We start from the raw sequence: 27,708 nt of genomic DNA, 5'->3' as shown, positions 1-27,708 counted from the left end.
GATATTTATCCATGATAGCTTTATTCATCACTCACATAGTAATCCAGAGATCAATTACAAAAATACATTTTTTTTTTAAAGACCGAATTTACATTGAGGGATCTATACTTCTTAAAAGGTTGGAAGTGTCTTTCATCCTAAAACAAAGGAGAAGAACAAAACGTAATGAAGTTAAACATAAATGCAGTATTATTTTATATACAATAGATGGTGTGTTAGCCTTGGTTAACATTAGAGGGAATACAACATAGATCTACAGCACTTACATGTTGGTTATCCTTTCCAATCTCTCTTTCATATTCTCCTATAGAAAATGAGTCAAGAATGAATGAAAAACAAAGGGATTGATTTAATCCGTATTGTGGAATTTCCATTATATATATATATATATATATATATATATATATATATATATATATATATATATATATATATATATATATATATATATATATATATATATTTATATGTGTATATATACACACTTGTAATATCTGCCATTACCTCTGGGGGTGCCGTTGTCACACAGGGGCTGATGGGATAGCTAGCAGAAGGGGTGGAGGACTGAGGACGCTCACAGCCAGAGTTGTGTAGGAGGCTCTCTGGAGGACTGGGTCTTGACTCTGTAAGGGTATGTGAGCATCAGTTGAACTTTTATATCACACTGGGAATTTGATCTTTCTACTACTATATTTCAGTTGTTGTATATGATGGCCTCATCAATACTCTACTAAGATACTTTTATTGTCAAAATCAGTTCCAACCCGTGACTTCTGTTGCATTATCCACCATGTGATGACTCCAACCTCCATTGATAAGTGACGACTCCTAGAGAGGAAAAAAAACAACCTTGAAAGCTGTACATTTTTCCATCTTTAAATCAGCAAACAGAGATACAGTAGACATTCTGGAATGGACTGACATCATTAGTTCAACATCTGCATCTGCTTCTACTTGTCATTAGATAGAGGTACGGAGAGTTCTTTAGAAGCGCCTCCAGATCGGACAGATGTGGTGTAGAGATCCCTTCCTACCTGGGCCATGGCTGACACACATGCAGACACACAGTATCCAATAATCCCTTTGCAGTGGATAGGGACACACACAAAGAGCCTACCTGGGCCGTGGCGAGGGTCAGTCTGGTCTCCAGCAGTAGCACTCTGCTCTCCAGGTTCTCCCACTGGTGCTTGTCTATAGTGATCCTCCCGGCCGAGGCCTTCTCTAGAAGCTCCAGCCTCTGCTCCAGGGCCGAGAGCCTCCCCAGCCTGGTCTGGACCTGCAGCAGCTGGGCCTCCAGCTCTGCCAGCCTCCCCTCCACCACCAGGTCCTGGAAGGGTGGTCACAATCCAGTCAGTTTGTGTGTGTTTGTGTCACTTTGGTACTGTGTGTTACAGAGAGAAGGGCTGTGTSTGTCTGTGTTTATAATTGTGGAGAAATATGCTGGTAGTCACTGTTTGAGGGACTGTAGGTGCTTGGTTCTGGACCTCCTCCAGTCCCAGCCCCTCCTCCTTTTCCTCAGACTCTTCATTATCTGAGGTTCTACTAGAGGAGACCCAGGAGTCACCACCAATGTGTCTCTCCTTCCTCAGACTCTTCATTATCTGAGGTTCTACTAGAGGAGACCCAGGAGTCACCACCAATGTGTCTCTCCACTAGTGGCCTGCTTAGGGACAACTGTGGGAAAGAACCATCTCACCTAGTCATGTTAAGGCCGGGCCATGTACTCAATGCAGCATTACAATGGACTATTTTATCATTTTAAAATCTTTTATTTAACCTTTATTTAACTAGGATAGCTCAGGCCTCTTTGATAAAGTGGTAGAGAGCTAAACAGGTCTGTTGGTCTACACATCCATGTCCTTGGCAAAGACTTACTGTGGTGGCCATGGGGTTCATTGATTCAGCCTGAAATGGGAGCGCCTCACTTTTGGAGTCTGAACTCGAGGCCTGAAAACGAGGTCTCGGCTTTGGCTGCAACACACACAGATGCAATACATGGACCTTTTCTTTGACCAGGTAGTCTATTGAGAACACATTCTCTATTACAATACAGACATGGTCTGATCAAGAGGGTGCAATAGTTAATTGAACCGTGAATACCGTGTCATCATTATCATGTCTTCGATGATACACTTTGCTCTAGGCTCGTCAAAGCTGAGGGAGACAGACTGACCTTGTTGCCTTTGCTGAGCTCTTTGTGTTTCTGCAGGGCCAAGGCGATGACATCACAGAGGATGCAGGTCTTTCTTTCTGCATAGCCAAACTGGAGGAACTGCTGCTTGGTCAGGACGGGTTTGTAGTGGAAGAGATCCCGCAGTACCTAGATGCGGGTGAACAAATGACAGTATGACACAAACACGGCTGAATTCTCCCTGCTGAAAAATAGTTTCAAATCAAAAATACACCATGTTGTTTTTTCATTCAAACAGTAGAAAATGCAAAGATCAAAACAATATTCATTGAAGATCACTGAAAATGACATTGCAAAGTATCTGGTACAGGGGTTTTCAACTCATTTTGCGCCGGGGGCCACATTCGGTCTTCAAGAAGGTCCAGAGGGTCGCACTGAAAATGTGTTCATTTCTTCGCCATCAAAACGTGCAAAGAAATTGTCCTGTATCCAATGCTTTTGAAACTTTCGATGCTACCCGACTGTCTAGGTTTCATTTAAATGATTATTAGTGAGCTGGACACAGTCAAGAAACGGTATAAATGTAGGTCCATTATATTCTCTACACAGTTTCCATTTGGTTTTAATCATTTTAAAAGTATATAGAGTTCGTTTACCCTTCCAAAAAAGTACGTGTATCCCTTGCCTCGATACACATAATTCACGTGAAACGGGAATAATAGGAGCTGGAACACATATGACAAACCCAAACATTCTATTGATAATTGTAAAACTCACTATAGTTGACAGGAGTTCAGGGAAAGATGGCAGTACGTATGACAGGAGAGCTAAATGAGTGCTTTCCTGTTACACCGACTATAATGCAGAGCAAATGGCTTGTCTTCTCTTTGCACTGTCTTCTGTATGAAATGCTGCTGGTGTGTCGGCCCAATCTGTCTCCCATATGTGTGTGTGTGTGTGTGTGTGTGTGTGTGTCTGTGTCTGTGTCTGTGTCTGTGTCTGTGTGTGTGTGTGCCAGCCAGGCGAAGCAGTGACTGAGCGCCAGCCATCGCTCAGAGCGTCTCGCTCTTCCTTCTCCTTATCGGTTTCCCTCTCCTCTCTCGCCAAAATGAACCGATGCTGTGAGAGACAGATAGCTCGCCTGCGGGCCTCAGCGCTAAGAGAACAGAAGAGGGGATTCTGATCCAAGATGAGAACTTGGACCAACATGGAGTTCCTGTGTTCACCACAGGAATCAGGATTTCATGTGAGCCTTTATAAAAACATAATTGCTCAAGGACGCTGTGCTGCCGACCACCGGTTGCCAGCTGGAAGGAAACACCACCAGAGAGTGTGTTAAATACAGATGCTGCAGATCAGGGCCCGCTCAGTGAAAACCCTTCTGGTTCTGATAGCAGGGTTAACAGAGGCTACAGTACAGCCTCAACAAAAAGACTGAAAAACCCCTGATGCATTTACACAAGTCATTCCTTCCAAGTCCTCGGTTGGTTGTGATGAGAGAGGAGCTGTAATATTAGAACGTGCGATGAAGGAAATGGCTTGGCCTTGACCTGACCAAGCACAATATCATGAAAAAATAAATTCCGACAGTGGAGGCCTATACCTTTTCCCATAGATAAGAATGAATGGAATTCCTAGACTACGTTAAGACTCCATTCATGTCATTTGAGCACCACAGGAATGAAAAGGAATCCCACATGTAGCCTACCTTTTACTTCTACAGGGGAAATCCTGCACTGTTTCAAAAGGACTTTATTGGTAGTGAGTGATGCAATACCAATGTCTTCCATGTGTGTGTATTAGGGGAAAATATTGCGGTTCAGCTCAAGCTTGGAGGGGTTAAACCACAGCAGAGCAGCTGGGTAGACAGCTGTTGGCCTCAGGAGACCCCAAGGAATAAACTGAAGTCACAGTGTGCGGGTCCGTTGCCTGTGAGGAAACAACTGGAAACCCTTTGCCATTTTGAACCATTACGACGATAACTGTGATGTATGAGAGAAGGAATCTAGAGGAGTCCCTGCTATTGGGAGAAACTGTTTTGTGTTAAGGAGACGACACTGCATGGGGCCACATGGGGAGAGTGGTTGTGGGGAGCCTGCTGGGAAAGTAGGACCCAGGAAAGATCCCAGCATGCAGTGAATGAACAGAGCATTAAATCATAGGGAGGGCATGAAGGAACGAGCCAGGGAGATAATACAGTCAACTGGGGAGTGATGCCAATGTGTTTCTCAAACGGATAGGTCTAGGTCTGGATGTGGGATTGCTGCAGGGGGGGATACATTCGAAAACATGATTTCATCACGAAAGATGTTAGTCATTAGAACACAGTGTTTTAGTATTATGCTCTGCATCTTCTTCCTACCATACTAATGGAGACCTATGGAGTAAAACCCCTCCACTGTGCATGATGATACTTAAATACTAAGGCTGTCACAGAAACATGTTAACCTACAGTACCAGTCAAAAGTATGGACACACCTACTCATTCAAGGGTTTTTCTTAGTTTTTACTATTTTCTACATTGTAGAATAAGTCAAGACCTCAAATGGAATCATGTAGTAACCAATATAGATTTTATATTTAACATTTTTCAAAGTAGCTACCCTTTGCCTTGATGACAGCTTTGCACACTCGTGGTATGCGTTTGAGCCAATCAGTAGTGTTGTGACAAGGTAGGGTTGGTATACAGAAGATAACCCTATTTGATAAAAGGCCAAGTCCATATTATGGCAATAACAGCTCAATAGGCAAAGAGAAATGACAATCCATCATTACTTTAAGACATGAAGGTCAGTCAATCTGGAAAAATTGAAGAACTTTGAACGTTTCTTCAAGTGCAGTCGCAAAAACCATCAAGCACTATGATGAAACTGGCTCTCATGAGGACCGCCACAGGAAAGGAAGACCCAGAATTACCTCTGCTGCAGAGGATAAGTACATTAGAGTTTACCAGCCATGGGCCTCCCGAGTGGCGCAGTGGTCTAAGGCAGTGCATCGCAGTGCTAGCTGTGCCACTAGAGATTCTGGGTTCGAGTCCAGGCTCTGTCGCAGCCGGCTGCGACCGGGAGACCCATAGGGCGGCGGGTTAGGGGAGGGTTTGGCCAGCAGGGACGTCCTTGTCCCATCGCGCACTAGCGACTCCTGTGGCGGGCCAGGCGCAGTGCACGCTGACACCAGGTGTACGGTGTTTCCTCCGACATATTAGAGCGGCTGACTTCCGGGTTAAGTGGGCATTGTGTCAAAGAAGCAGTGCGGCTTGGTTTGGTTGTGTTTTGGAGGACGCACGGCTCTCGACCATCGCCTCTCCCGTACGGGAGTTGCAGCGATGGGACAGTTGGATACCATGAAATTGGGGAGAAAAAAAGGATGTAAAAACACACTACTAAAGGACACCAATAATAAGAAGAGACTTGCTTGGGCCAAGAAACACAAGCAATGGACATTAGACCGGTGGAAATCTGTCCTTTGGTCAGATGAGTCCAAATTTGAGATTTTTGGTTCCAACCGCCGTGTGTTTGTGAGACGTAGAGTAGGTGAACAGATAACCTCCGGATGTGTGGTTCCCACCATGAAGCATGGAGGAGGAGGTGCGATGGTGCTTTGCTGGTGACACTGTATGTGATTTATTTAGAATTCAAGGCACACTTAACCAGCATGGCTACCACAGCATTCTGCAGCGATACGCCATCCCATCTGGTTTGGGGTTAGTGGGAATATAACTAGTTTTTCAACAGAACAATGACCCAAAACATACCTCCAGGCTGTGTAAGCACTATTTGACCAAGAAGGAGAGTGATGGAGTGCTGCATCAGATGACCTGGCCTCCACAATCACCTGACCTCAACCCAATTGAGATGGTTTGGGAAGAGTTGGACCACAGAGTGAAGGAAAAGCAGCCAACAAGTGCTCATCATATGTGGGAACTCCTTCAAGACTGATGGAAAAGCATTCCTCATGAAGCTGGTTGAGAGAACGTCAAGAGTGCACAAAGCTGTCATCAAGGCTAAGGATGGCTACTTAGAAGAATCTAAAATATATTTTGATTTGTTTAACACTTTTTTGGTTACTACATGATTCCATGTGTGTTATTTCATAGTTTTGATGTCTTCACTATTATTCGACAATGTGGAAAATAGTCAAAATAAAGAAGCACCCTTGAATGAGTAGGTGTCCAAACTTTTGACAGGTACTGTACACTATTACCCTTAATAGATTTTTTTTTTAAAGAACACAATAGAATCAGTGTGTGGATTTACCTTGTAGATGCAGTCGATAAAACGTAGGTCGTTCTTCCCAGTGAGTTCCACTCCGAAGACCACCAGGTGTTCAGCAAGGTGTGGTGAATAGGAGATGAATGCATAACTCACTATGGGGAGAAAGGCAGAAGGATCCCCTTTGGCCAAGCTGTAGAGATAAAGCATAGATTGCGTTTTACAATGTGTACTACTGTTTTCATATGTATTAGTATCATTTAGGCCTAAAAATATATGACAATAATGCTCTGTTCAGACGTAGACCAATTTTTCAACAAAAAATGTTTTTTGACCAATCAGATCAGCTCTGATAAAGATCTGATTGGTCAAATGAACAATAAGTGGAAGAAAATATGAGCATTGAGCTGCCTGTCTAAACACAGCCCCCAACACACATTTTGACATCAATGGAACCCAAACAAGTTCGATAAAAAAATAGATCCACAGAAAATTGTATTTGAGCCACATCATTTTTAAAATTCCCCACAAGCATATTGTTCTTGATGCTCTTCACTTCAAAAGGAATCCCTGCTTCCCGGCTCATCAGATGTGCAGACTGGGGTCCTCGTCAGAGGGGGACCCACGGCTGGTTAATGTAAAGCATGTTTACAAACCAAGTTATAGTCGGGCAGGGCTCCGTACAACCCCCTCTGCCGCCTGCCGGAAACTTCAAAACAAACCCAGACCATGAACTGTACCCGTGGCTACAGCCCCAATCTGGATGTTTATAGGACTACAGATGTTTAGTCTGTCTTCCAGCCAAATCATTTAGTCTTTGTCGCAAATAGCACCCTATATAGTGCAAAAAAAAAATTTTTAAACAGAGCCTATAGCACACAAGAGTAGTGCACTATCTGGGGAATAGGGTCCCATATGGGACACATACAGTCTCGTGACGTTATCCTACACTACAGAGCAGATTTGCCTATAGCACGAAAGAACATCATACAGACTGTTGATAATATTCATACTTGCAATGTGTTGGCACTTTCAAGCCAAATACTGAGTGTAATGGACAAAGGCCATAGAAAATCAGTGACCCCACAACTTGGATAACGAGCTGGTCAGATATGCTCATGATAACAATGGGATGATTGGAAATTAGGCTCATGGTGGAACAAAATGTTAAATCATGAGAAATGCTACCATATGCACACCTGCCTCTCCTTCAAGGTCTCGTCTGCCCAAAATATTCTTAGATACTGCATGAATGGTTCATATTTAGAATATTTGTAGAATAATAGTGAAGACATCAAAACTACAACATAACACATGTGGAATCATGTAGTAACCGAAAAAGTGTTAAACAAATCAAAATATATCTTATATTTGAGATTCTTCAAAGTAGCCACCCTTTGCCTTGAGGACAGCTTTGCACACTCTTGGCATTCTCTCAACCAGCTTCACCTGGAATGCTTTTCCAACAGTCTTGAAGGAGTTCCCACATATGCTGAACACTTGTTGGCTGCTTTTCCTTCACTCTGCGGTCCAACTCTTCCCAAACCATCTCAATTGGGTTGAGGTCAGGTGATTGTGGAGGCCAGGTCATCTGATGCAGCACTCCATCACTCTCGGTCAAATAGCCCTTAAACAGCCTAGAGGTGTTTTGGGTTATTGTCCTGTTGAAAAACAAATGATAGTCCCACTAAGCCCAAACCAGATGGGATGTTGCATCATACTGATGGCAGAGTCTATGGACCCTGCCTGGTGTCAACAGTACAGGCTGGTTGCAGTGGTGTACCGCCGTCCAATCTGCAGCAACAGCATGACACCATCGCGTCAGCATGTACGAACATCAATGTGTAACGTTTCCGACTTGTAGAATCCATGTCCCGAAGAATTCAGGGTATTCTGGAGGCAAAGGGGGGTCCGACCCAGTACTAGACGGGTGTAGCTAATAAACTGCCCGGTGAGTGAGTATGTACAGTGCCTTCGGAAAGTATTCAGACCCCTTGACTTTTTCCACGTTGTTACGTTTCAGCCTTATTCTAAAATGGATTAAATAAAACATTTTCCTCAGCAATCTACACACAATACCCCATTATGACAAAGCAAAATGTAGAAATGTTTGCAAATTTATTCAAAATAAATATCAGAAATACCTTATTTACATACTGTAAGTATTCAGACCCTTTGCTATGAGACTTGAAATTGAGCTCAGGTGCATCCTGTTTCCATCGATCATCCTTGATGTTTCTACAACTTGATTGGAGTCCACCTGTGGTAAATTCAATCGATTGGACATGATTTGGAAAGGCACACACCTGTCTATATACGGTCCCAAAGTTGACAGTCCATGTCAGAGCAAAAACGAAGTTATGAGGTCGAAGAGATTTTCCTTAAAACTCCGGGACAGTATTGTGTCGAGGCACAGATCTGGGGAAGGGTACCAAAAAAATGTCTGCAGCATTTAAGGTCCACAAGAACACAATGGCCTCCATCATTCTTAAATGGAAAAAGTTTGGAATCACCAAGACTCTTCCTAGAGCTGGCCGCCAAGCCAAACTGAGCAATCTGTGGAGAAGGGCCTTGGTCAGGGAGGTGACCAAGAACCCGATGGTCACTCTGACAGAGCTCCAGAGTTCCTCTGTGGAGATGGGAGAACCTTCCAGAAGGACAACCATCTCTGCAGCACTCCACCAATCAGGCCACCAATCAAACATATTTCAGTTCCTTTTAACGGGGTATGTTAGTAGGTGCCAGGCGCACCAGTTTTTGTTAAGGACTGCAACACTGCTGGGTTTTTCACACTCAACAGTTTCCTGTGTGTATCAAGACAGGTCCTCCACCCAAAGGACATCAGACCAACTTGAAAAAAAACTGTGGGAAGCATTGGAGTCAACATGGGCCAGCATCCCTGTGAAACGCTTGACAACTTGTAGAGTCATGCCCCGATGAATTGAGGCTCTGAGGGCAACTCATTATTAGGAAGGTGTTCTTAATGTTTGGTATACTGCATGTATACTGTATACAGTGAGCTCTAAAAGTATTGGGACAGTGACACATTTGTTGTCGTTTTGGCTCTGTACTCCAATACTTGACGATTTGACTATGAAGTGAAAATGCAGACTGTCAGCTTTAATTTGAGGGTAATTTCATATAGACCCCCATATCAGGGGACCAAAAGTATTTTAGACAAATTAACTTGTGTGTATTAAAGTAGTCAAAAGTTTAGTATTTGATCCCATATTCCTAGCGCGTAATGATTACATCAAGCTGGTGACTCCACAAACTTGTTGGATGCATTTGCGGTTTGTTTTGGTTGTGCTTCAGATTATTTTGTGCCCAATAGAAATGAATGGTAAATAATGTATTGTGTCATGTTGGAGTCAATTTTACTGTAAGTAAGAATATAATATGCTTCTAAAAGCTACAATGATTACAGATAGTTCTGAATGAATCGTAAATAATGATGAGTGAGAAAGTTAGATTCACAAATATCATACCCCAAGACATACTAACCTCTCCCATTAGAATAACAGGGGAGATTAGCATTTGGGGGTGTATGATATTTGTGCATCTAACTTTCTCACTCATCATTATTCACATCTATCTAATAATGATAGCAAAAATGGAGGGACTATGTACAAAAAGTGTTGTCATTTCTAAACGGTTCATACCCTCAAATTAAAGCTGACAGTCTGCACTTTAAACTCAATCGTTGTATCATTTCAAATCCAAAGTGTCAACCCACTGTCCACCAGTCTTGGAACACCTGATGGTCAAATCAGGTGCTGGAGTACAGAGCTAAACAACAACAAAAATGGTCACTGCCCCAATACGTTTGGAGTTCACTATATATCAGAATGGGCGAAAATATGTGGGATGTATTTCTCCAATGTAAGCAAGTAAAAGTGACACAAATGTTCATACATCTCCCGCACTGCAACAAGAGACTGAATAGTGGAGCCATCATGTGGCCATCAACTGAACAACCACAACACAGGTGCCGACAGATTGTATAAACTGGCACCCTCCCTCAAAACATTTGGAAACGTGGCCACAATTGTTTAGTTAGCACTGGCACAATTTTTATCCATGACCTAGCTAACATACCCATTATAGTCGACCTCTCTTGGGTACTTCAGTGCCCGTAGTTGAGAATCCAGCTTCCGAAGACATCCTTTCAAATCACCGGATGACATCATTGTGGACCTTGAAGATGCAAATGACAGACAGGTAACGTTACCACAACAATTCTTCCATGAACTCTTTTACAACGAATGGGTAAATCACCACTAGCTAACTAACATAAACAATATAGCTATGTGCGTGTTGGCTAGGTACTAACACAGCTTGCCAGCAAGTTAAGTTACTTGCTATGGGGTGGGTATAATTTGTGGAACGTTCCAACAGCAATCTGTTCCAAAAACTTCGTAAATGACAAGGTTGCCAACAAACAACGCATACAAAGTAGCATGATCAATTCAACTAGCTGACGAATGGGCATCAACTCACCACGTAGCTTGTTCTTGATATTTGTCCATAGGCTACCAGAGTGAGGACAGACATTTTCCGGAATAAACGTGGTGAGTGAAAAACTGAATTAAATAGCCCACTCCCTACCTGGTATCTCATTCTGCCGCTATACAACTTTGTATGCGTTGTTTGTTGACAACCTTGTCATTTACGAAGTTTTTGGAACAGATTCTTGTTTGAACGTTCCACAAATTATACCCACCCCTTGCTATGTTATAGGCTAACGTTAGATTTTGTTGAGGTGACACGTTGTTGCAGCTACTGAAACATACCATAACACAAAATATAATAAATTACCTTATATTTGAGTAGAAGTACTAGCCAAATTAGCTAGCTAGCTAGCTGGACATGTATTTAGTTTGTTTTGCCCGGGTAAATAACATAATTGCCGCGATTGGTTGCCATGATAAGTGACTCAGAAAAACTAGAAGGAAGATTCATAAAAGCACATTCGTAGCTAGATGGTGCTAAAAATTTTGTGCTAAATGGTGCTAAACTGACTACGACTTATGAAACAAGCTGAACTAACTGTAGTTGAAAGGAAAACATAATTATTCTGCTTAGCTACCTTTGATGTGTTAGAAGAAACAAAGCAATGCACTGCAGATTTTTTGTAAAAATTCCAATGGATTTCATTAGATTCGTTAGACGACTCTGTGTAGGCCGACCTTTTTACTAGAATAATATTTTTTTTAAATATTGTATATATCATAGTTAAGTACCATTCACAATCGTTAGATGGATTTACTCAGTTACAGCTACGTAATTTCCACCAATAACACGGGAAACGTCAAATAAGACAACAGTGCGTGTGAAAAGAGGAGGGCGAAATGAGGAGTTGAAGAAGCCCTATATTGAGTGATAGGGGCAGATTAGGCCTGTTGTCACTTTGTGAGCAGTTTTTCTTTACAACAGCGACGAGAGTGGGTCTTTTTGGACAGCATTTAACGGAGATGGGAGCATCTGGTTACCGGTAGAAGACCCAAAACTATTCACACCAAAGTTGTTTACGTTCTGGACCGTGTATACGTCGCGGCGGCGGTAAAATCATCCATACAATTCAGGTAGGTGGCGCTGGTTACGATGGTCTGTCATCGACAAGACGAGCCTCCCCAATGGCTGGTTGGCTTGTATAATTATATTGAAGAAAGGTGAGGGCTTTAGGTCAATCTAGCTTGATAGTGAAAATATCTATCAGTTGCTGAACATGACTTCAAGTTTGATGTTGTTTACAGCAAGACACTGAACGTGTTTCCAGACCACTGCTGTCTGACTTTGTATGACAGTTTATCCAATTACTGAATTAGACAAACGTCAACAGACGATGGGGCACATAACTCTAATGCTTGACAGAGTATGGTCCCTCTGTTTACCAAGAGACAGTTCTTATTACATGACTACAGGTATGTATTAATGTTCTTCTCAATAGCATAACGTTTGCATTAGTTTGTTAAAGATTGTACATTCAGTAGGCGGCTGATCGGAAATGATTTCTCTGAATCTGTATGCAGCGTCACTTTATTGACTGTACACAGACCATTGGGTACAACATTCTCCGTACACACATGTACAGGTAGGTTACCACCTGTTTTTCCATCACGAATAAGTCAAAACCCACTGTAGATAGTTTCTCATTTTAAACTCAAATTATATGTTCGCAACCACCAGATTCAGTTAAAACACCCCCAAACCCAACTAATTTGAATGCCCCACCCCATGACCCAACTATCAATTTAGACCAACCATATGCCTGTCCTGTGTATTCGCAATACATCAATTCAGCCAATGTGATCACACCGTGCACTGTGCTTTCTCTCCTTTTTAAATGAGTGCAAGTTTGTTTTTTCTACTGAATTATTTGTTCAGAAAATGCTTAAAATAATTGACTAGCAAGCTAGGCTGTCATAAGTATGACAGTAAGATATCAATCCACATTTGAACAAATACACCCTTAGGTCAGTTGACCTATTCCAAACAGTTTAGGCTATGTATCTAGACCTAGTCTAGGCCTACATGTCTAGAAACATGTATGACCTACAGTAACCCTTTCATCATATAACCAGTAGACTCGTGTCAACTTTAAAGATGCAATATGCAGAAATAGCTCTGCCTTTTCCTGGTTGCAAAAATTCTAATAGTTTGCCTAATTTCAGTTTGACAAAATAATCAGTCAGTGTAGAGAATCATTGTACCATCTAAACCGCTGTGAAATATGTTTTCCATATCCAAAAATAGTGTATTTTCAGCTGTTTGAMGCTTGTGTACMAAAGTAAAAGATGCAAAAAATAAACATAACAGGAATCATGGACATAGCTTACAAAGAACATAACTACCACTTTTTAGACTTGCTTTCAATGAGACTGACATATCTAGAAYRCACATTTCTTTGAATTTGRTCARCTTGCCCAAAAAGTTACATATTGTAGCTTTAAGACATTCCCCAGTGTGTTTTTTGAGCAGCCTACAGTCTTAATGCTCCAGCAGCAAGCAGGGAATGCCGAATAACAAGTGCAATGGCATTGCAGCAATGTAGCGACAAGCAGCCTAGGAGCATGCCCACATCACATGGGAAAAAGAGAATTGAGAACATGTGAGGAATTCCGAGGAGTGGGTAGGCTAAATAGGCAGGAATTGAGATTCAGCTGTAGTGACAGGGATGGAAGATTGTAGCCTGATCCCAGATGTGTTAAGACAGCCCAAACAATCACCACAGGAGTTGGCAAGATGGCACAAACAAATCTGGGACCAGGCTATGATTTAGCTCTAAACCATTCTAAGATGCTATTACAAGAGAGAAGAGTGCCTGTAGTGTAAACTGTCTGACATTTTATTTGTCACGTGCCGACTACAACAGGTGTAGACCTTACAGTTTAATGCTTACAAGCTCTTTCCCGAACAATGCAAGTTAAATGAGAAAAAAGGGGAAACAAACGTGTAACAAAAGGACAAGAATTAGAAATTAAGCTACAAACCCACTCACTGACACTGACTGACAGAGAGAGTCGGAGAGAGTTGAATGCATATCACCTAGCGGGTTAACTGAGGCTACTTCTGGTTTATAATATAATACCACGTCAATCTGTGTTGTGGATGGGGGTTTTTTAATGGAGAAAAAACAGGGCCATAGCTGGCATGATAGAGGGTAAATGATAACAGGCTAAATGGTTTAGGCCTTGCCTCAGTTGCACTGTCTCCTGTCTGATGGGGTAAAGGTTTAGATGGCTATAAATGGAAGGGGTAAGATAGTCGTTCCTGGCCAAAGGATTATAAGGGTAAAGATGGAGATGGCAGGCTTGATGCATATAGTAACTACACTGAACCAAAATATAAACGCAACATGTAAATTGTTGGTCCCATGTTTCATGAGCTGAAATAAAAGATCCCAGACATTTTCCATACATTTTCCTTCTTTTTTTTGTGTACAAATTTGTTTACATCCCTGTTAGTGAGCATTTATCCTTTGCCAAGATAACTCATTCACCTGACAGATGTGGCATGTCAAGAAGATGATTAAACAGCATGATCATTACACAGGTGCACCTTGTGCTTGGGACAATAAAAGGCATTTCTAAAATGTGCAGTTTTGTCACATCACAATGACACAGATGTCTCAGGTTTTGAGGGAGCGTGCAATTGGCATGCTGACTGCAGGGATATCCACCAGAGTTGTTGTCAGAGAATTTAATGTTATTTTCTGTACCTCCAACATTGTTTTAGAGAATTTGGCAGTACGTCCATCCGGCCATACAACCGCAGACCACGTGTAACCACGCCAGCCCAGGACCTCCACATCCAGGCTTCTTCACCTGCAGGATCGAAACTTAGGAGTATTTCTGTCTGTAATAAAGCCCTTTTGTGGGGGAAAACATATTCTGATTGGCATGGCCTGGCTCCCCAGTGGGTGGGCCTGTGCCCACCCATGGCTGCACTGCTGCCCAATCATGTGAAATCCATAGATTAGGGCCTAATTTATTTATTTAAATTTGACTAATTTCATTATGAACTGTAACTCAGTAAAATCGTTAATTGTTGCATTTATATTTTTGTTCAGTATATTTCGAAATGGCATGTTGTGCAAAGTCACATTAGAATCTGCCTCGAACCTTTACAGAGACTGTTCCAGAGTGCACTTTCAGGAAGCAATTGCTTTAATTTGTTTCTGCGGACAAACAGCTAGGGTCTGAATCCAGATTAAATTGACCCGTCACGGATGTATCTCTATTTTGTGACAACCGCTGAGCATAGCAGGGTAACTCCAAGATATATTTGCCTACCATCAGCTGTTGCCATGCCAGTGACAAAAGTAACCAGGAAGTAATCCAGTTTCCCAAACATTTAAACAAGATAGCACGATGGCCTCCGTTTTTATATTGGATTGTTAAAATAGGACTTTGGATCAATCAAATGTATTTATAAAGCCCTTTTTACATCAGCAGATGTCACAAAGTGCTTATACAGAAACCCAGCCTAAAACACCAAACAGCAAGCAATACAGATGTGCACAGGAAAATCTCCCTAGAGAGGCAGGAACCTAGGAAGAAACCTAGAGAGGAATCAGGCTCTGGAGAGGTGGCCAGTCCTCTTCTGGCTGTGCCGGGTGGAGATTATAAGAGTACATGGCTATTTAAGGCCAGATTGGATGGCCAGGAAATTCCCAATTTAATGCCTAGTAACTAGACCACTGAGCTACYTCTGTTTGATATTSCTCCTGAGGGAAYMKRTTCCCTATGTGACGCATGCAGACTGTGCTGCCTGTGTTGTCTTGYCTATACACCAGATCCTGCAGATGGGTCAGGGGCTGTGGAGGGTGGCCAGGAACCAGCAGCTGCAGCAGGAGTACGGAGAGCACTGGGACGCTGGACCTGGCCTTGACGGAGATCCCCGGGATTTGGGGATGGAGATGGGGGCTAAYCCAGGCCAGGCTCCCCCCTCCCCCGGGSTGGGCGACCTGGGTGGAGGTCCCCTGCCACCTCAMCCCCACCCGCGGCGCYACCCCCAGCACTGCCAAGGGGCAGACATCTACCAGCTGCTGCGTGCCCRCCGGGGGAAGGAGCAGCAGGGTTTCATAGACCTGGAGATGCTTCCTCCAGAGCTCAGCATCACCATCCTGTCCTACCTGAACGCTACAGACCTCTGTCTGGCATCCTGCGTTTGGCAGGACCTGGGCCACGACGAGTACCTCTGGCAGGGGTGAGTAGTAGACTGGCAGGGTCTGTGGAAGGGAAGCAGGGGTGAGTAGTAGACTGACAGGGTCTGTGGGATGGAGGCAGGGGTGAGTAGTAGACTGACAGGGTCTGTGGAAGGGAGGCAGGGGTGAGTAGCCACCGTGCTTCTACAGGGAGGCAGAAGGAGGCAGAACTTCCTAGCCACCGTGCTTCTACACCTGCATTGCTTGCTGTTTGGGGTTTTAGGCTGGGTGTCTGTACAGCACTTCGAGATATTAGCTGATGTACGAAGGGCTATATAAAATAAACTTGATTTGAGTAGTAGACTGGCAGGGTCTGTGGAAGGGAGGCAGGGGTGAGTAGTAGACTAGCAGGGTCTGTGGAAGGGAGGCAGGGGTGAGTGCAGTTAGAAGGCGTTCAGAATGAATTATTCAAAACTAATGTCACTAATTGTTATTTTGACCAAATAAGATCAGCTTTAAAAAATGTGAAAAGTTCTGATTGGTCAAAAGACAAATTATTGGACAAAATATCAGAATTGGGCTCCCTGTGTGAATGCGGCCAATGAGAAGTGTGCTGCAGGACAGGACCTGATATTCCATTACATATTCATCTATGTTTTTAATTGTCCACAAATCATTCAAATGGTGCTTGCCACAAGTAGGTATAACATTTACCAGGTTCTGTGGGACAATGTGCTTTTTTAATGGTTCAGAGTTGATTGGGTGATCATGTTTCTAATTGCAGTCTTCCCTTTTTCTCTGTCGCTTGCTTGTTCCCTGACTTGCTCGCTCTGTGTCTCTCTCTCTGGCTGTGTCCTAGTTTGTGTAAGTCCACATGGGGTCACTGTTCCATCTACAATAGAAGGCTTCCCTATGGCTTCTCATATAGAAGACTCTACATGATGCTAGATGAAGGCAGTCTGACATTCAACGCTAACCATCAGGAGGTAAGTCATCTCTTTTTCACCTTTATCCCCAATGCCTCGTTCTCCTTTTTAAAGCATCACTTTCCCACTGAAACACTCCGGTTTCCCGGACGTTGATAAAGTCGGCTTAATCTGTTTCCGGGAAATAGTTCCTTTATATATAAGATTTGGCTAGATGTATATGGGCCAATTAGCTTTTTTTCACNTCCCCTATGGCTTCTCATATAGAAGACTCTACATGATGCTAGATGAAGGCAGTCTGACGTTCAACGCTAACCATCAGGAGGTAAGTCATCTCTTTTTCACCTTTATCCCGAATGCCTCGTTCTCCTTTTTAAAGCACCACTTCCCCACTGAAACACTCCGGTTTCCCGGACGTCGATAAAGCCGGCTTAATCTGTTTCCGGGAAATTGTTCCATATATATATATATATAAGATTTGGCTAGATGTATATGGGCCAATTAGCTTTTTTTCACTATGTTATTGATTCTGCATAGATCAGCCTTCCTCACTATATGAAAACCACAAAAAACAATATGATTTAGAAATAGTAAGTACACATTGAACCCACCACACTTCAGCCCACCTTGAAGACAAATGACTACCAGCTAAATGACTTGTTTACTGCTGATGCATACATTCTGAAAGACATCAGCCTTGGAGGTCACTGCAGGTCAAAGCCTGGTTCCCTAGAATCTGTGGAACATTCTAATGGCGTTATTTGGTCTGCCTGTATCGCTAAGTGGATTCGGCTCACTATGGCCAGCCACTTAAAGGGCATGTGATAGCTGTGTGATGGACTGAGATGGTGCTGGGTCTCTTCTCTCCACTCTCCCCATCTAATCCCTCTTTCTCTGTGTGTGTTTCATATTGACTCTCTCTCTCTTTTCCCCCCCAATAGGGTATCAGTTACTTCATGTCCAAAGGCATACTGGTGGACCACCCCAAGGAGCTGGCCAAGTTCATCTTCTGCACTCGCACGCTCAACTGGAAGATGCTGAGGGTATACCTAGATGAGAGGTGGGTTTTCTTCATCGAATTCTCACKGGGCTTTTTTCAAATTCTTATTGGMTTGTCTCTAATTGCAGGAGAGATGTGTTGGAYGAGCTGGTCACKCTGCACAACTTCAGTAACCAGTTCCTGCCTAACGCACTGAGGGACTTCTTCAGACACATCCACGCCCCAGAGGAGAGGGGCGAATATCTGGAGACGCTTATCACCAAGTTCTCCCACCGCTTCTGCGCCTGCAACCCCGCCCTGGTTCGGGACGTGGGTCTCAGCCCAGGTCAGTGCACTGCAGGGAGTTGTAGTTCTAATCTGCAGGGTGTTGAGGGAAGTCGGATGAGTGGAGGGGATTGTAGTTCTGGTGCACGTCATGTTAATTCAGCCTGTGTGAGCGGAGGGAGTTGTAGTTCTACAGGATGTTTAGTTTAGTGGAGGGAATTGTAGTAATAAATTAATTCATGGGAATTGTAGTCCTGACAGGTGTTGAGTTAGAGGCAAGATGTGTGTGGGTGCTGCAATGTTTGTTTTTCTTTTTTTTTTGCCGATGATCTAGACATCTTCCCATGCTACAGAGTGCTCTATCAGTCTTCTAATACAGGACTAGTAAAGGCCCAGCACACTACTTTTGTAAGAGAAATTTATATTTTTATATAAACATATATGGGTCTCCTGAGTGGCACAGCGGTCTGAGGCACTGCAGCGCTAGAGATGTCACTATAGACCCGGGTTCGATCCCGGGCTGTATCACAACCGGCCATGATCGGGAGTCCCATAGGGCGGCACACAATTGTCCCAGTGTCGTCCGGGTTAGGCGAAGGTTTGGCCGGGGGTGGGGGGGCTTTAATTGGCTCATCGCACTCTAGCGACTCCTTGTGGTGGGCCAGGCGCCTGCAGGGTGACCTCGGTCGTCAGTTGAACAGTGTTTCCTCCGACACATTGGTGCGGCTGGCTTCCAGGTTAAGGGGGCATGTGTTAAGAAGTGCGGTTAGTTGGGTCATTTTTCGGAGGACGCATGACACAACCTTCTCCTCCCCGAGCCCGTTGGGGAGTTGTGGTCCCTCCATTTTTGTCCAAGTAATTGGACAATTGGCTGTTCAGCTGTTCCACGGCCAGGTGTGTGTTATTCCCTCATTAGTTAATTTACAGGTAAGCAGATAAAAGGTCTAGAGTTGATTTCAAGTGTGGCATTTGGAATCGGTTGCTGTTAACCCTCAATATGAAGTCCAAAGAGCTGTCACTGCCAGTGAAGGAAGACATCATTAGGCTGACAAATCAAAACAAACCCAGCAGAGAGAAACATTAGGTGTGGCCAAATCAACTATTTGGTACATAATTTTTTTTAAAGAACGCACTGGTGAGCTCAGGAACACCAAAAGCCCCAGAAGACCACCGAAAACAACTGTGGTGGATGACAGAAGAGTTGTTTCCCTGGTGAAGAAAAACCCCTTCACAACAGTTGGCCAGATCAAGAACACCCTCCAGGAGGTAAGCGTATCTGTGTCAAAGTCAACAAACAAGGGAAGACTTCATCAGAGTAAATACAGAGGGTTTACCACAAGATGTAAACCATTGGTAAGCCTCAAACAGGAAGACCATATTAGAGTTTGCCAAAAAAACATCTTAAAAAGCCTGTACATTTCTGGAACAACATCCTATGGACAGATGAGACAAAGATCAACTTGTACCAGAATGATTAGAAGCGTATGGAGAAGGGAAGGAACTGCTCATGATCCGAAGTATACCACCTCATCTGTGAAGTATGGTGGAGGTCGTGTTATGGCGTGGGCATGTATGGCTGCTTCCCTTGTATTTATTGATGTGACTGCTGACAAAAGCAGCAGGATGAATTCTGAAGTGTTTAGGGCTATATTATCTGCTCAGATTCAGCCAAATGCGTCAAAACTCATTGGACGGTGCTTCACAGTGGAGAGGGACATTGACCCGAAGAATATTGCGAAAGCAACCCAATACTATTTTTTAAGGCAAAGAAGTGGAATATTCTGCAATGACCAAGTCAATCAGCTGACCTGAATCCAATTTGAGCATGCATTTCACTTGCTGAAGGCAAAGCGCCCCAAGAACAAGCAGGAACTGAAGACAGCTGCATTAAAGGCCTGGCAGAGCATCACCAGGGAAGAAAACCAGCATCTGGTGATGTCTATGGGTTCCAGACTTCAGGCAGTCATTGACTGCAAAGGATTTGCAACAAAGTATTAACTAATTTAATTTGATTGTTWGTTTGTCCAATTATGTATAAAAATGGTTGTAATTCCTAAATGGTTCATACAATAATTTTGACAAAAGCGTTAAATGAAAGAAAAATCTCCACTTAAAGCACATCTTGATTGTTTGTCTTTATTTTTACTATTTTCTACATTAGAATAATAGTGAAGACATCAACTGAAATAACATGTGGAATCATGTAGTAACCAAAAAAGTGTTAAACAAATCAAAATATTATTTGAGATTCTTCAAAGTAGCCACCCTTTGCCTTGACAGCTTTGCACACGCTTGGCATTCTCTCAACCAGCTTCATGAGGTAGTCACCTGGAATGCATTTCAATGAACAGGTGTGCCTTGTTAATTTGTGGAATTTCTTTCCTTAATGCGTTTGAGCCAATCACTTGTGTTGTGACGACAAGGTAGGGGTGGTATACAGAAGATGGCCCTATTTGGTAAAAGACCAAGTCCATATTATGGCAAGAATTTTAAGACTTGAAGGTCAGTCAATTCTGGAAAATGTCAAGAACTTTTAAAGTTTCTTCAAGTGCAGTTGCAAAAACCATCAAGCGCAACGATGAAACTGGCTTTCATGAGGAACCAGAATTACCTCTGCTGCAGAGAATAAGTTCATTAGAGTTACCAGCCTCAGAAATTGTAGCCCAAATAAAAGTTCAAGTAACAGACACATCTCAACATCAACTGTTCAGAGGAGACTGCGTCAATCAAGCCTTCATGGTCGAATCGCTGCAAAGAAACCACTACTAAAGGACACCAATAAGAAGATGAGACTTGCTTGGGCCAAGAAACACGACCAATGGACATTTGAGTCCAAATTTTAGATTTTTGGTTACAACCGTTGTGTCTTTGTGAGACGCAGAGTAGGTGAACGGATGATCTCTGCATGTGTGGTTCCCACCGTGAAGCATGGAGGAGGAGGTGTGATGGTGTGGGCGTGCTTTGCTGGTGACACTGTTGCTGGCACACTTAACCAGCATGGCTACCACAGCATTCTGCAGCGATACGCCATCCCATCTGTTTTGGGCTTAGTGGGACTATCATTTGTTTTTCAACAGGACAAAGACCCAAAACACACCTCCAAGCTTTGTAAGGGCTATTTGACCAAGCAGGAGAGTGATGGAGTGCTGCATCAGATGACCTGGCCTCCACAATCACCCGACCTCAACCCAAGTGAAATGGTTTGGGATGAGTTGGACCGCAGAGTGAAGGAAAAGCAGCCAACAAGTGCTCAGCATACGTGGAAACTCAACTCTTGGAAAAGCATTCTAGGTGACTACCTCATGAAGCTGGTTGAGAATGCACAGCTGTCATCAAGGCAAAGGCTGGCTACTTTGAAGGATTTAAAATATATTTGGATTTTTTTGGTTACTACATGATTCCATGTGTGTTATTTCATAGTTTTGATGTCTTCACTATCATTCTACAATGTAGAAAATAGTAAAAATAAAGAAAAACCCTTGAATGAGAAGGTGTGTCCAAACTTTTTACTGGTACTATATATTAATTCAGATTTATCAGGTGCTGAAGCACCCCCTGAACATTCACGCGGCTATGGTTAGTGGATGTTGTAGTACTGGCAACAGATGGATTCAACCAGTCTAGACGTAGGTCTGCTTTAGAGGACCAAGCCCTAGAAGACCCAAGTACTGTAAAAGACCCTTTACTCCACTAGGAGCTAAAGGGAATAGGTGATGTCACTGTAAACACCTGACATCGTGCGTCTGTGTCTGTCTGTCTGTCTGGCCTGTTCTGTTGACAGCGGCTGCAACCACCTGCCAGTTTCTGCCACAGTCGAACAACTCCTAATACTGGGTCCATGCTCAACAAATCCCACAGGCTTTAGGTCTTCTCTCATCTGTTGATCTCCCCACAATGCCTTTGTAATTTACTAAGGCCTCTGGTGTTGCACTTGACCCAAGTTGTCCTGTCCTTGTTGCATGACTCAAATGTGTGAAAAATCTTTGTACTAACACTCATCGGTCCCTAAAGCCACAATAATCCCACGGGCTTAAAGTGTTAGGAGAGTGGCTGGAGCGCTCCAGCCAATCACAGGACGGCGTTGTAATAACATCTGGCTCGGTTCTCGGCCGTTCTGCGTCGTCCTGGAGGAGAAGTCGGCTGATTTATTATAAACTTACTGCCGATAGAATTGGCAGAGCAGTAAAGGAGGAGCGGCGATTGTACGCTCTCACACTTTCTCTCGCTCTCTCCCACTCTAAAGAGACCCCCTGTTCAACCCCTCTTAGTCTGCCCAGAACCAAGGCTGATACCCACGCTGTAAGGTCTGAGAATATGAGTAGACACGTCTCTTTCCTTCCCTGTTATGTGTCCTGTCTTAAAGGAATATTATTCACACTTCAGAATATGCATTTATTTTTATTTTTTTGTAGACGCGGCATTATGAAACTATTTTTCTATCTGCCCTTCTTCTTCTGATGCTCTTTTCTGGTCTTCCCTTCACTCTGTCTCCCTGTCGTTTATTATTAAACTCCCACCCACCCTCTCAGCCAAGTGATGACCGCACAATGAACAGAGAAAGTATTGCTGGACTGAGACAGACATCAACTAAAACATTGAGGCTGGCTAATATATTGAATACATGTATATTMCTAAGCAAGATACAATACATATTTTGTTGGCGTGTGTCGAATCTCCATTATTGATCTTAAGTCTAAAATAGTTTTTTAGGTAAACACCATCACTTTAATATATATACACTGCTCAAAAAAATAAAGGGAACACTTAAACAACACAATGTAACTCCAAGTCAATCACACTTCTGTGAAATCAAACTGTCCACTTAGGAAGCAACACTGACTGACAATAAATCTTCACATTGCTGTTTGTGCAAATGGAATAGACAAAAGGTGGAAATTATAGGCAATTAGCAAGACACCCCAATAAAGGAGTGGGTTCTGCAGGTGGTGACCACAGACCACTTTCTCAGTTCCTATGCTTCCCTGGCTGATGTGTTTGGTCACTTTTGAATGCTGCCGTGCTTTCACTCTAGTGGTAGCATGAGACGGAGTCTACAACCCACACAAGTGGCTCAGGTAGTGCAGCTCATCCAGGATGCACATCAATTGCGAGCTGTGGCAAGAAGGTTGCTGTGTCTGTCAGCGTAGTGTCCAGAGCATGGAGGCGCTACCAGGAGACTAGCCAGTACATCAGAGACGTGGAGAGGCCGTAGGAGGGCAACAAGCCAGCAGCAGGACCGCTATCTCCGCCTTTGTGCAAGGAGGAGCAAGGAGGAGCACTGCCAGAGCCCTGCAAAATGACCTCCAGCAGGCCACAAATGTGCATGTGTCTGCCTCAAACGGTCAGAAACAGACTCCATGAGGGTGGTATGAGGGCCCGACGTCCACAGGTGGGGTTGTGCTTACAGCCCAACACCCGTGCAGACGTTTGGCATTTGCCAGAGAACACCAGATTGGCAAATTCGCCCACTGGCGCCCTGTGCTCTTCACAGATGAAAGACAGGTTCACACTGACACATGAGCACATGTGACAGACGTGACACAGTCTGGAGACGCCCGTGAGAAGAACGTCTTGCCAGACTGCAACATCCTCCAAGCATGACCGGTTTGGCGGTGGGTCAGTCATGGTGTGGGGTGGCATTTCTTTGTGGGCCGCCCACAGCCCTCCATGTGCTCGCCAGAGGTAGCCTGACTGCCATTATGTACCGAGATGAGATCCTCAGAGCCCTTGTGAGACCATATGCTGACACATGCACATTTGTGGCCTGCTGGAGGTCATTTGCAAGGCTCTGGCAGTGCTCCTCCTTGCCACAAAGGCGGAGGTAGCGGTCCTGCTGCTGGGTTGTTGCCCTCCTACGGCTCCTCCACATCTCCTGATGTACTGGCCTGTCTCCTGGTAGCGCCTCCATGCTCTGGACACTACGCTGACAGACACAGCAAACCTTCTTGCCCACAGCTCGCATTGATGTGCCATCCCTGGATGAGCTGCCACTACCTGAGCCACTTGTGTGGGTTGTTAGACTCCGTCTCATGCTACCACTAGAAGTGAAGCACCCGCCAGCATTCAAAAGTGACCAAAACATCAGCCAGGAAGCATAGGAACTGAGAAGTGGTCTGTGTCACCACCTGCAGAACCACTCCTTTATTGGGGGTGTCTTGCTAATGCTATAATTTCCACCTTTTTGTCATATTCCATTTGCACAACAGCATGTGAAATTTATTGTCAATCAGTGTTGCTCCTAAGTGGACAGTTTGATTTCACAGAAGTGTGATTGACTGGAGTTACATGTGTTGTTTAAGTGCTCCCTTTATTTTTTGAGCAGTGTATTATTTATTTTATTTACTGGCCCAATGCCTTAACCGCTAGGCTATCTGCCACCCCACAGCTCCATATACAACTTATCTTCATTGGTATGCTTGGTGCTGGGACTTGTTTGACCTCTTCTCCATTCTGTCCATCTCTCCAGATGCGGTGTATGTGCTCTGCTACTCGGCTCATCCTGCTGTCGATAGACTTGCACCGAGCACCGACACGGAACAAGAACAAACAAGATGTCCAAACGCGAGTTCATCCGCAACACGCGCCACGCTGCCCAGAACATCAGCGAGGACTTTGTCGGCCATCTTTACGACAACATCTATCTCATCGGCCACGTGGCGGCCTAACTGGGAAGTGACGAGGAGTGGAAGTCGGTGATACACGAACCAGTGATTGCACTGATGCAGGATACTACTTTGGACAATAGTTGTTGCTGGTCATTCTAAATATAGAGTTCTGTACTGCTAGCAATGATGCTTGTTTCCATACTGGGTGGGAGGCGATCTGTTCTCCGGCTGTAGAGCCAATGGAGACCAAGTAGCGTAGATTTGGCCCGCCCACATGAAGTGAAGAGGCCTAAGACAGGCTAGACGTATATCCAGCACACAAGTAGCATATGAACATATAACCAACTACTTCCATCTTAACCACGCAGAAGTGTAGCTCCAGTATGTTAACGAAGTCAAGAAGAAGTTAAACATATACTTTGAACAAGGACTGAATATTATTACAGCAACAATTAGCAGTTGTGGTTCACATTATACTGTTTTTTGTTTTGTGAATTACTCTAACTATGAGTTTTGAGTTTAATATTCTGGTTTTCTTTTTTTAAATGAATGTTGTTTTTGTTGGAATGTTTTTTTACGATTAGAGGAACTTAAAAGAATGACTAATGGGCTGGTAGAAACTCAACTGCATTTTTGTCCTTAACTTTGTGAGCGGGATTAAATTGGATGGAATTAATATGAATTTCCAAGAGGCACAACAATAATTAATCCAACCACATTTACAACATGAAATCCTTTTATTTTTAGCAGAGAACTTCAAAGGACTAYTTGCGTCCATTCCAAAGTATTTTATGAGTTGTAAAGCAATCGCCATGGGTCATACTCTGAATTGATGTGTGTGGTTGACTCGAATGTCCATGGGAATCTCGGAGTGTCCAATTTTGAGTTTGTAATGTGAACTCTCATCTGCATTCATCTCAGCTGGGTCCTATTAATTAGTGTGCAAAATTGAAAATGTTTTTCGCCTACGGAAGACAAAAATGTTTCTTATTGGACAAGTCCAACTAGTTTCTCAATGTTGCAATCCATTGTCTTCTATTTTGCGCCTAATGAACAAAACACTGGTAATACAGCTCTTGATTTTTGATGGAAAAATAGGTGTCAAAGTTGAGGACAATTGTTCAGTGAGTTTTTACCTCGGCCCAAACTGGGATAGGTAATGTTAGTAAATGAAGTTGTTAGTGTATCTATGTTACTTTATCMTTTTGTTTTGACAAGCATTCTACCCCTTCAGAACAGGCTGGATCACAAATTTACATCCTATTCCCTATGTGTTGCACTGCAGTTGAACAGGGCCCATAGGGCTCGGGTCATAAGCAGTGCACTATGTAGGGAATAGGGTGGCATTTGGGACACATTCCGGCACTGACTCTAGCACCGATGCCTGCGTTTACACAGGCAGCCCAATTCTGATTATATTTTTTCCACTCATTGGTCTTTGGACCAATCAAATCCGATCTTTTCACATCCAGATCTGATTCGTCAAAAGACCAATTAGTGAAGGAAAAAAAAGATTMGAATTGGGCTGCCTGTGTAAACAGCCTAAGTGAAACCACAGATATGAACGTTAATCTTTCCCACCATCCTTTGCGGACTACATTTATCTTGTGATTTGTTTTATGTGTGTGACTCTGGACTGATACCTCTATCATGTTTAAATCTTCCTGTCAATCTCTAATCTATTCTATGACTGCAACCTCTCACTCTTTCTCTCCCTACCTCTCCCCAGTGACTCTAAGGGCTTGATTCTATTTGCTACAAATGTCCAGAAATATGTCATCTAGATCAGACATACCTCTCTGACATGTAGAATAAGGAATCATGTCCTCTCTATTTGTGACATTTCTATATGCAGTGTTCAGTAGATTGCACGTGACCCAGGACTACAAGATTGTTTCTTTTAATGATTACTAACTAGTGAGCACTTTAACCAGGGGGTGTTTTCTGTCCACACTGCTGTCTTCTGAATCCCATATATATATATATATATATGTCACACTTTAGTTCTCATATCTGAAGGACTGTTTGTTTTCTATCTGTTGTCTTAGCCATGCAGTCTTTATTATTAGTTATAGTGCCAATAAACAAAATGTTGAAAATGACAACCACACTGACATGTGAACCTGAGCAGAATAACTACTGTGGTAAATTTTTGCATACAATTGATTAAAACCCATATATTATTTTATTTGCACATGTATAGAGATTTATATAAAAAAWATATTTCATTTTTATGTATTTTAACAAAGATTTTTTTTCTCTCGCATAAGTAGACCTGTTTTTGCACTGACGTTTTGTATGAGCACTGGACTGCATGCAGAGAACTGAGTCTTTGCACAGTTAATGTTCTCCACTACCATGATCAATTTAAGTGAGTTGAGATTATTATTGTAATATTTATGAAATGTTAATTACACTTAGTTTAACAGCAGCAAATGACAGTACAGACTTTATTCTCTTCAATTCCATGTACATTTTAGTTTCTGGTGTGGATTTATGGATTGAGATTTTTATAGACAATTCCTGTTTCAACAGCCTAACAAAACCATTTACATCTGAGATAGGTTGCTGAATGACAACACTGGAAATAAAACATGTCTAGATTGTATACAAATAAAACTGAGAAAATATTCCCCTTGTGTTGAGCTGTGACTATTTCTACAGTGATCATAATGTTTTKATATTCAAGATCGTGACCATTACTGATTCCCCCTTCGACTATGTACGCTATATTTAGGAATTAAGTCCCCTATATACACCTCTCAAACACTGCTCTCAAAACTACCAAACCCCATTTCAAAGCCCCGATCCATAGTGTATATATTAACCATAGAGTTCCTCTGAGCCTGTCAGTGTATAGATAGACAGGAGTAAATCGACTCCAGACACAACATGACYCTCGACCTCTAGCAGAGTGTGCTT

The 27,708-nt window shown here is 43.1% G+C and overlaps 2 protein-coding genes across 2 annotated transcripts; one reads left to right on the top strand and one right to left on the bottom strand.

The window, feature by feature from the left end:
• Positions 1 to 11,534, bottom strand: LOC111958353 (centrosomal protein of 44 kDa). The gene is made up of 12 exons (XM_070437241.1): positions 11,432 to 11,534; positions 10,441 to 10,539; positions 6,388 to 6,535; positions 2,174 to 2,320; positions 1,876 to 1,971; positions 1,592 to 1,674; positions 1,452 to 1,539; positions 1,118 to 1,327; positions 765 to 828; positions 505 to 623; positions 267 to 304; positions 1 to 137 (listed from the first exon to the last, which is right to left on the bottom strand). Exons 1-12 carry the CDS (start codon positions 11,497 to 11,499, stop codon positions 89 to 91), a joined length of 1,209 nt encoding a protein of 402 aa, XP_070293342.1. The 5' UTR covers positions 11,500 to 11,534; the 3' UTR covers positions 1 to 88.
• On the top strand, positions 10,697 to 27,419 carry fbxo8 (F-box protein 8). Its single transcript, XM_023979586.3, is given in 8 exon segments — positions 10,697 to 10,913; positions 15,641 to 16,053; positions 16,851 to 16,977; positions 17,859 to 17,977; positions 18,046 to 18,242; positions 24,648 to 24,673; positions 24,675 to 24,725; positions 24,727 to 27,419. Coding segments are annotated over 7 exon segments (1,044 nt in total). The 5' UTR covers positions 10,697 to 10,913; positions 15,641 to 15,649; the 3' UTR covers positions 24,847 to 27,419.
• Positions 27,420 to 27,708: the final 289 nt, after the last annotated feature.

Source organism: Salvelinus sp. IW2-2015, linkage group LG34, assembly GCF_002910315.2.
Source record: "Salvelinus sp. IW2-2015 linkage group LG34, ASM291031v2, whole genome shotgun sequence".
In the NCBI taxonomy this organism is placed as follows: domain Eukaryota; kingdom Metazoa; phylum Chordata; class Actinopteri; order Salmoniformes; family Salmonidae; genus Salvelinus; species Salvelinus sp. IW2-2015.
The sequence above is the reverse complement of the archived record's forward strand: the minus strand, read 5'-3'. Positions and strand labels throughout refer to the sequence as shown.

Coding starts and splice junctions, on each gene's coding strand:
- LOC111958353 (XM_070437241.1), bottom strand. CDS start 11,499: ATGAAATCCATTGGAATTTTTACAAAAAATCTGCAGTGCATTGCTTTG. Junction 6,536..10,440: donor AGAGAGGTCGACTATAATGG/GTATGTTAGCTA, acceptor TTATCTCTACAG/CTTGGCCAAAGGGGATCCTT. Junction 2,321..6,387: donor TTATCGACTGCATCTACAAG/GTAAATCCACAC, acceptor ACCCGCATCTAG/GTACTGCGGGATCTCTTCCA.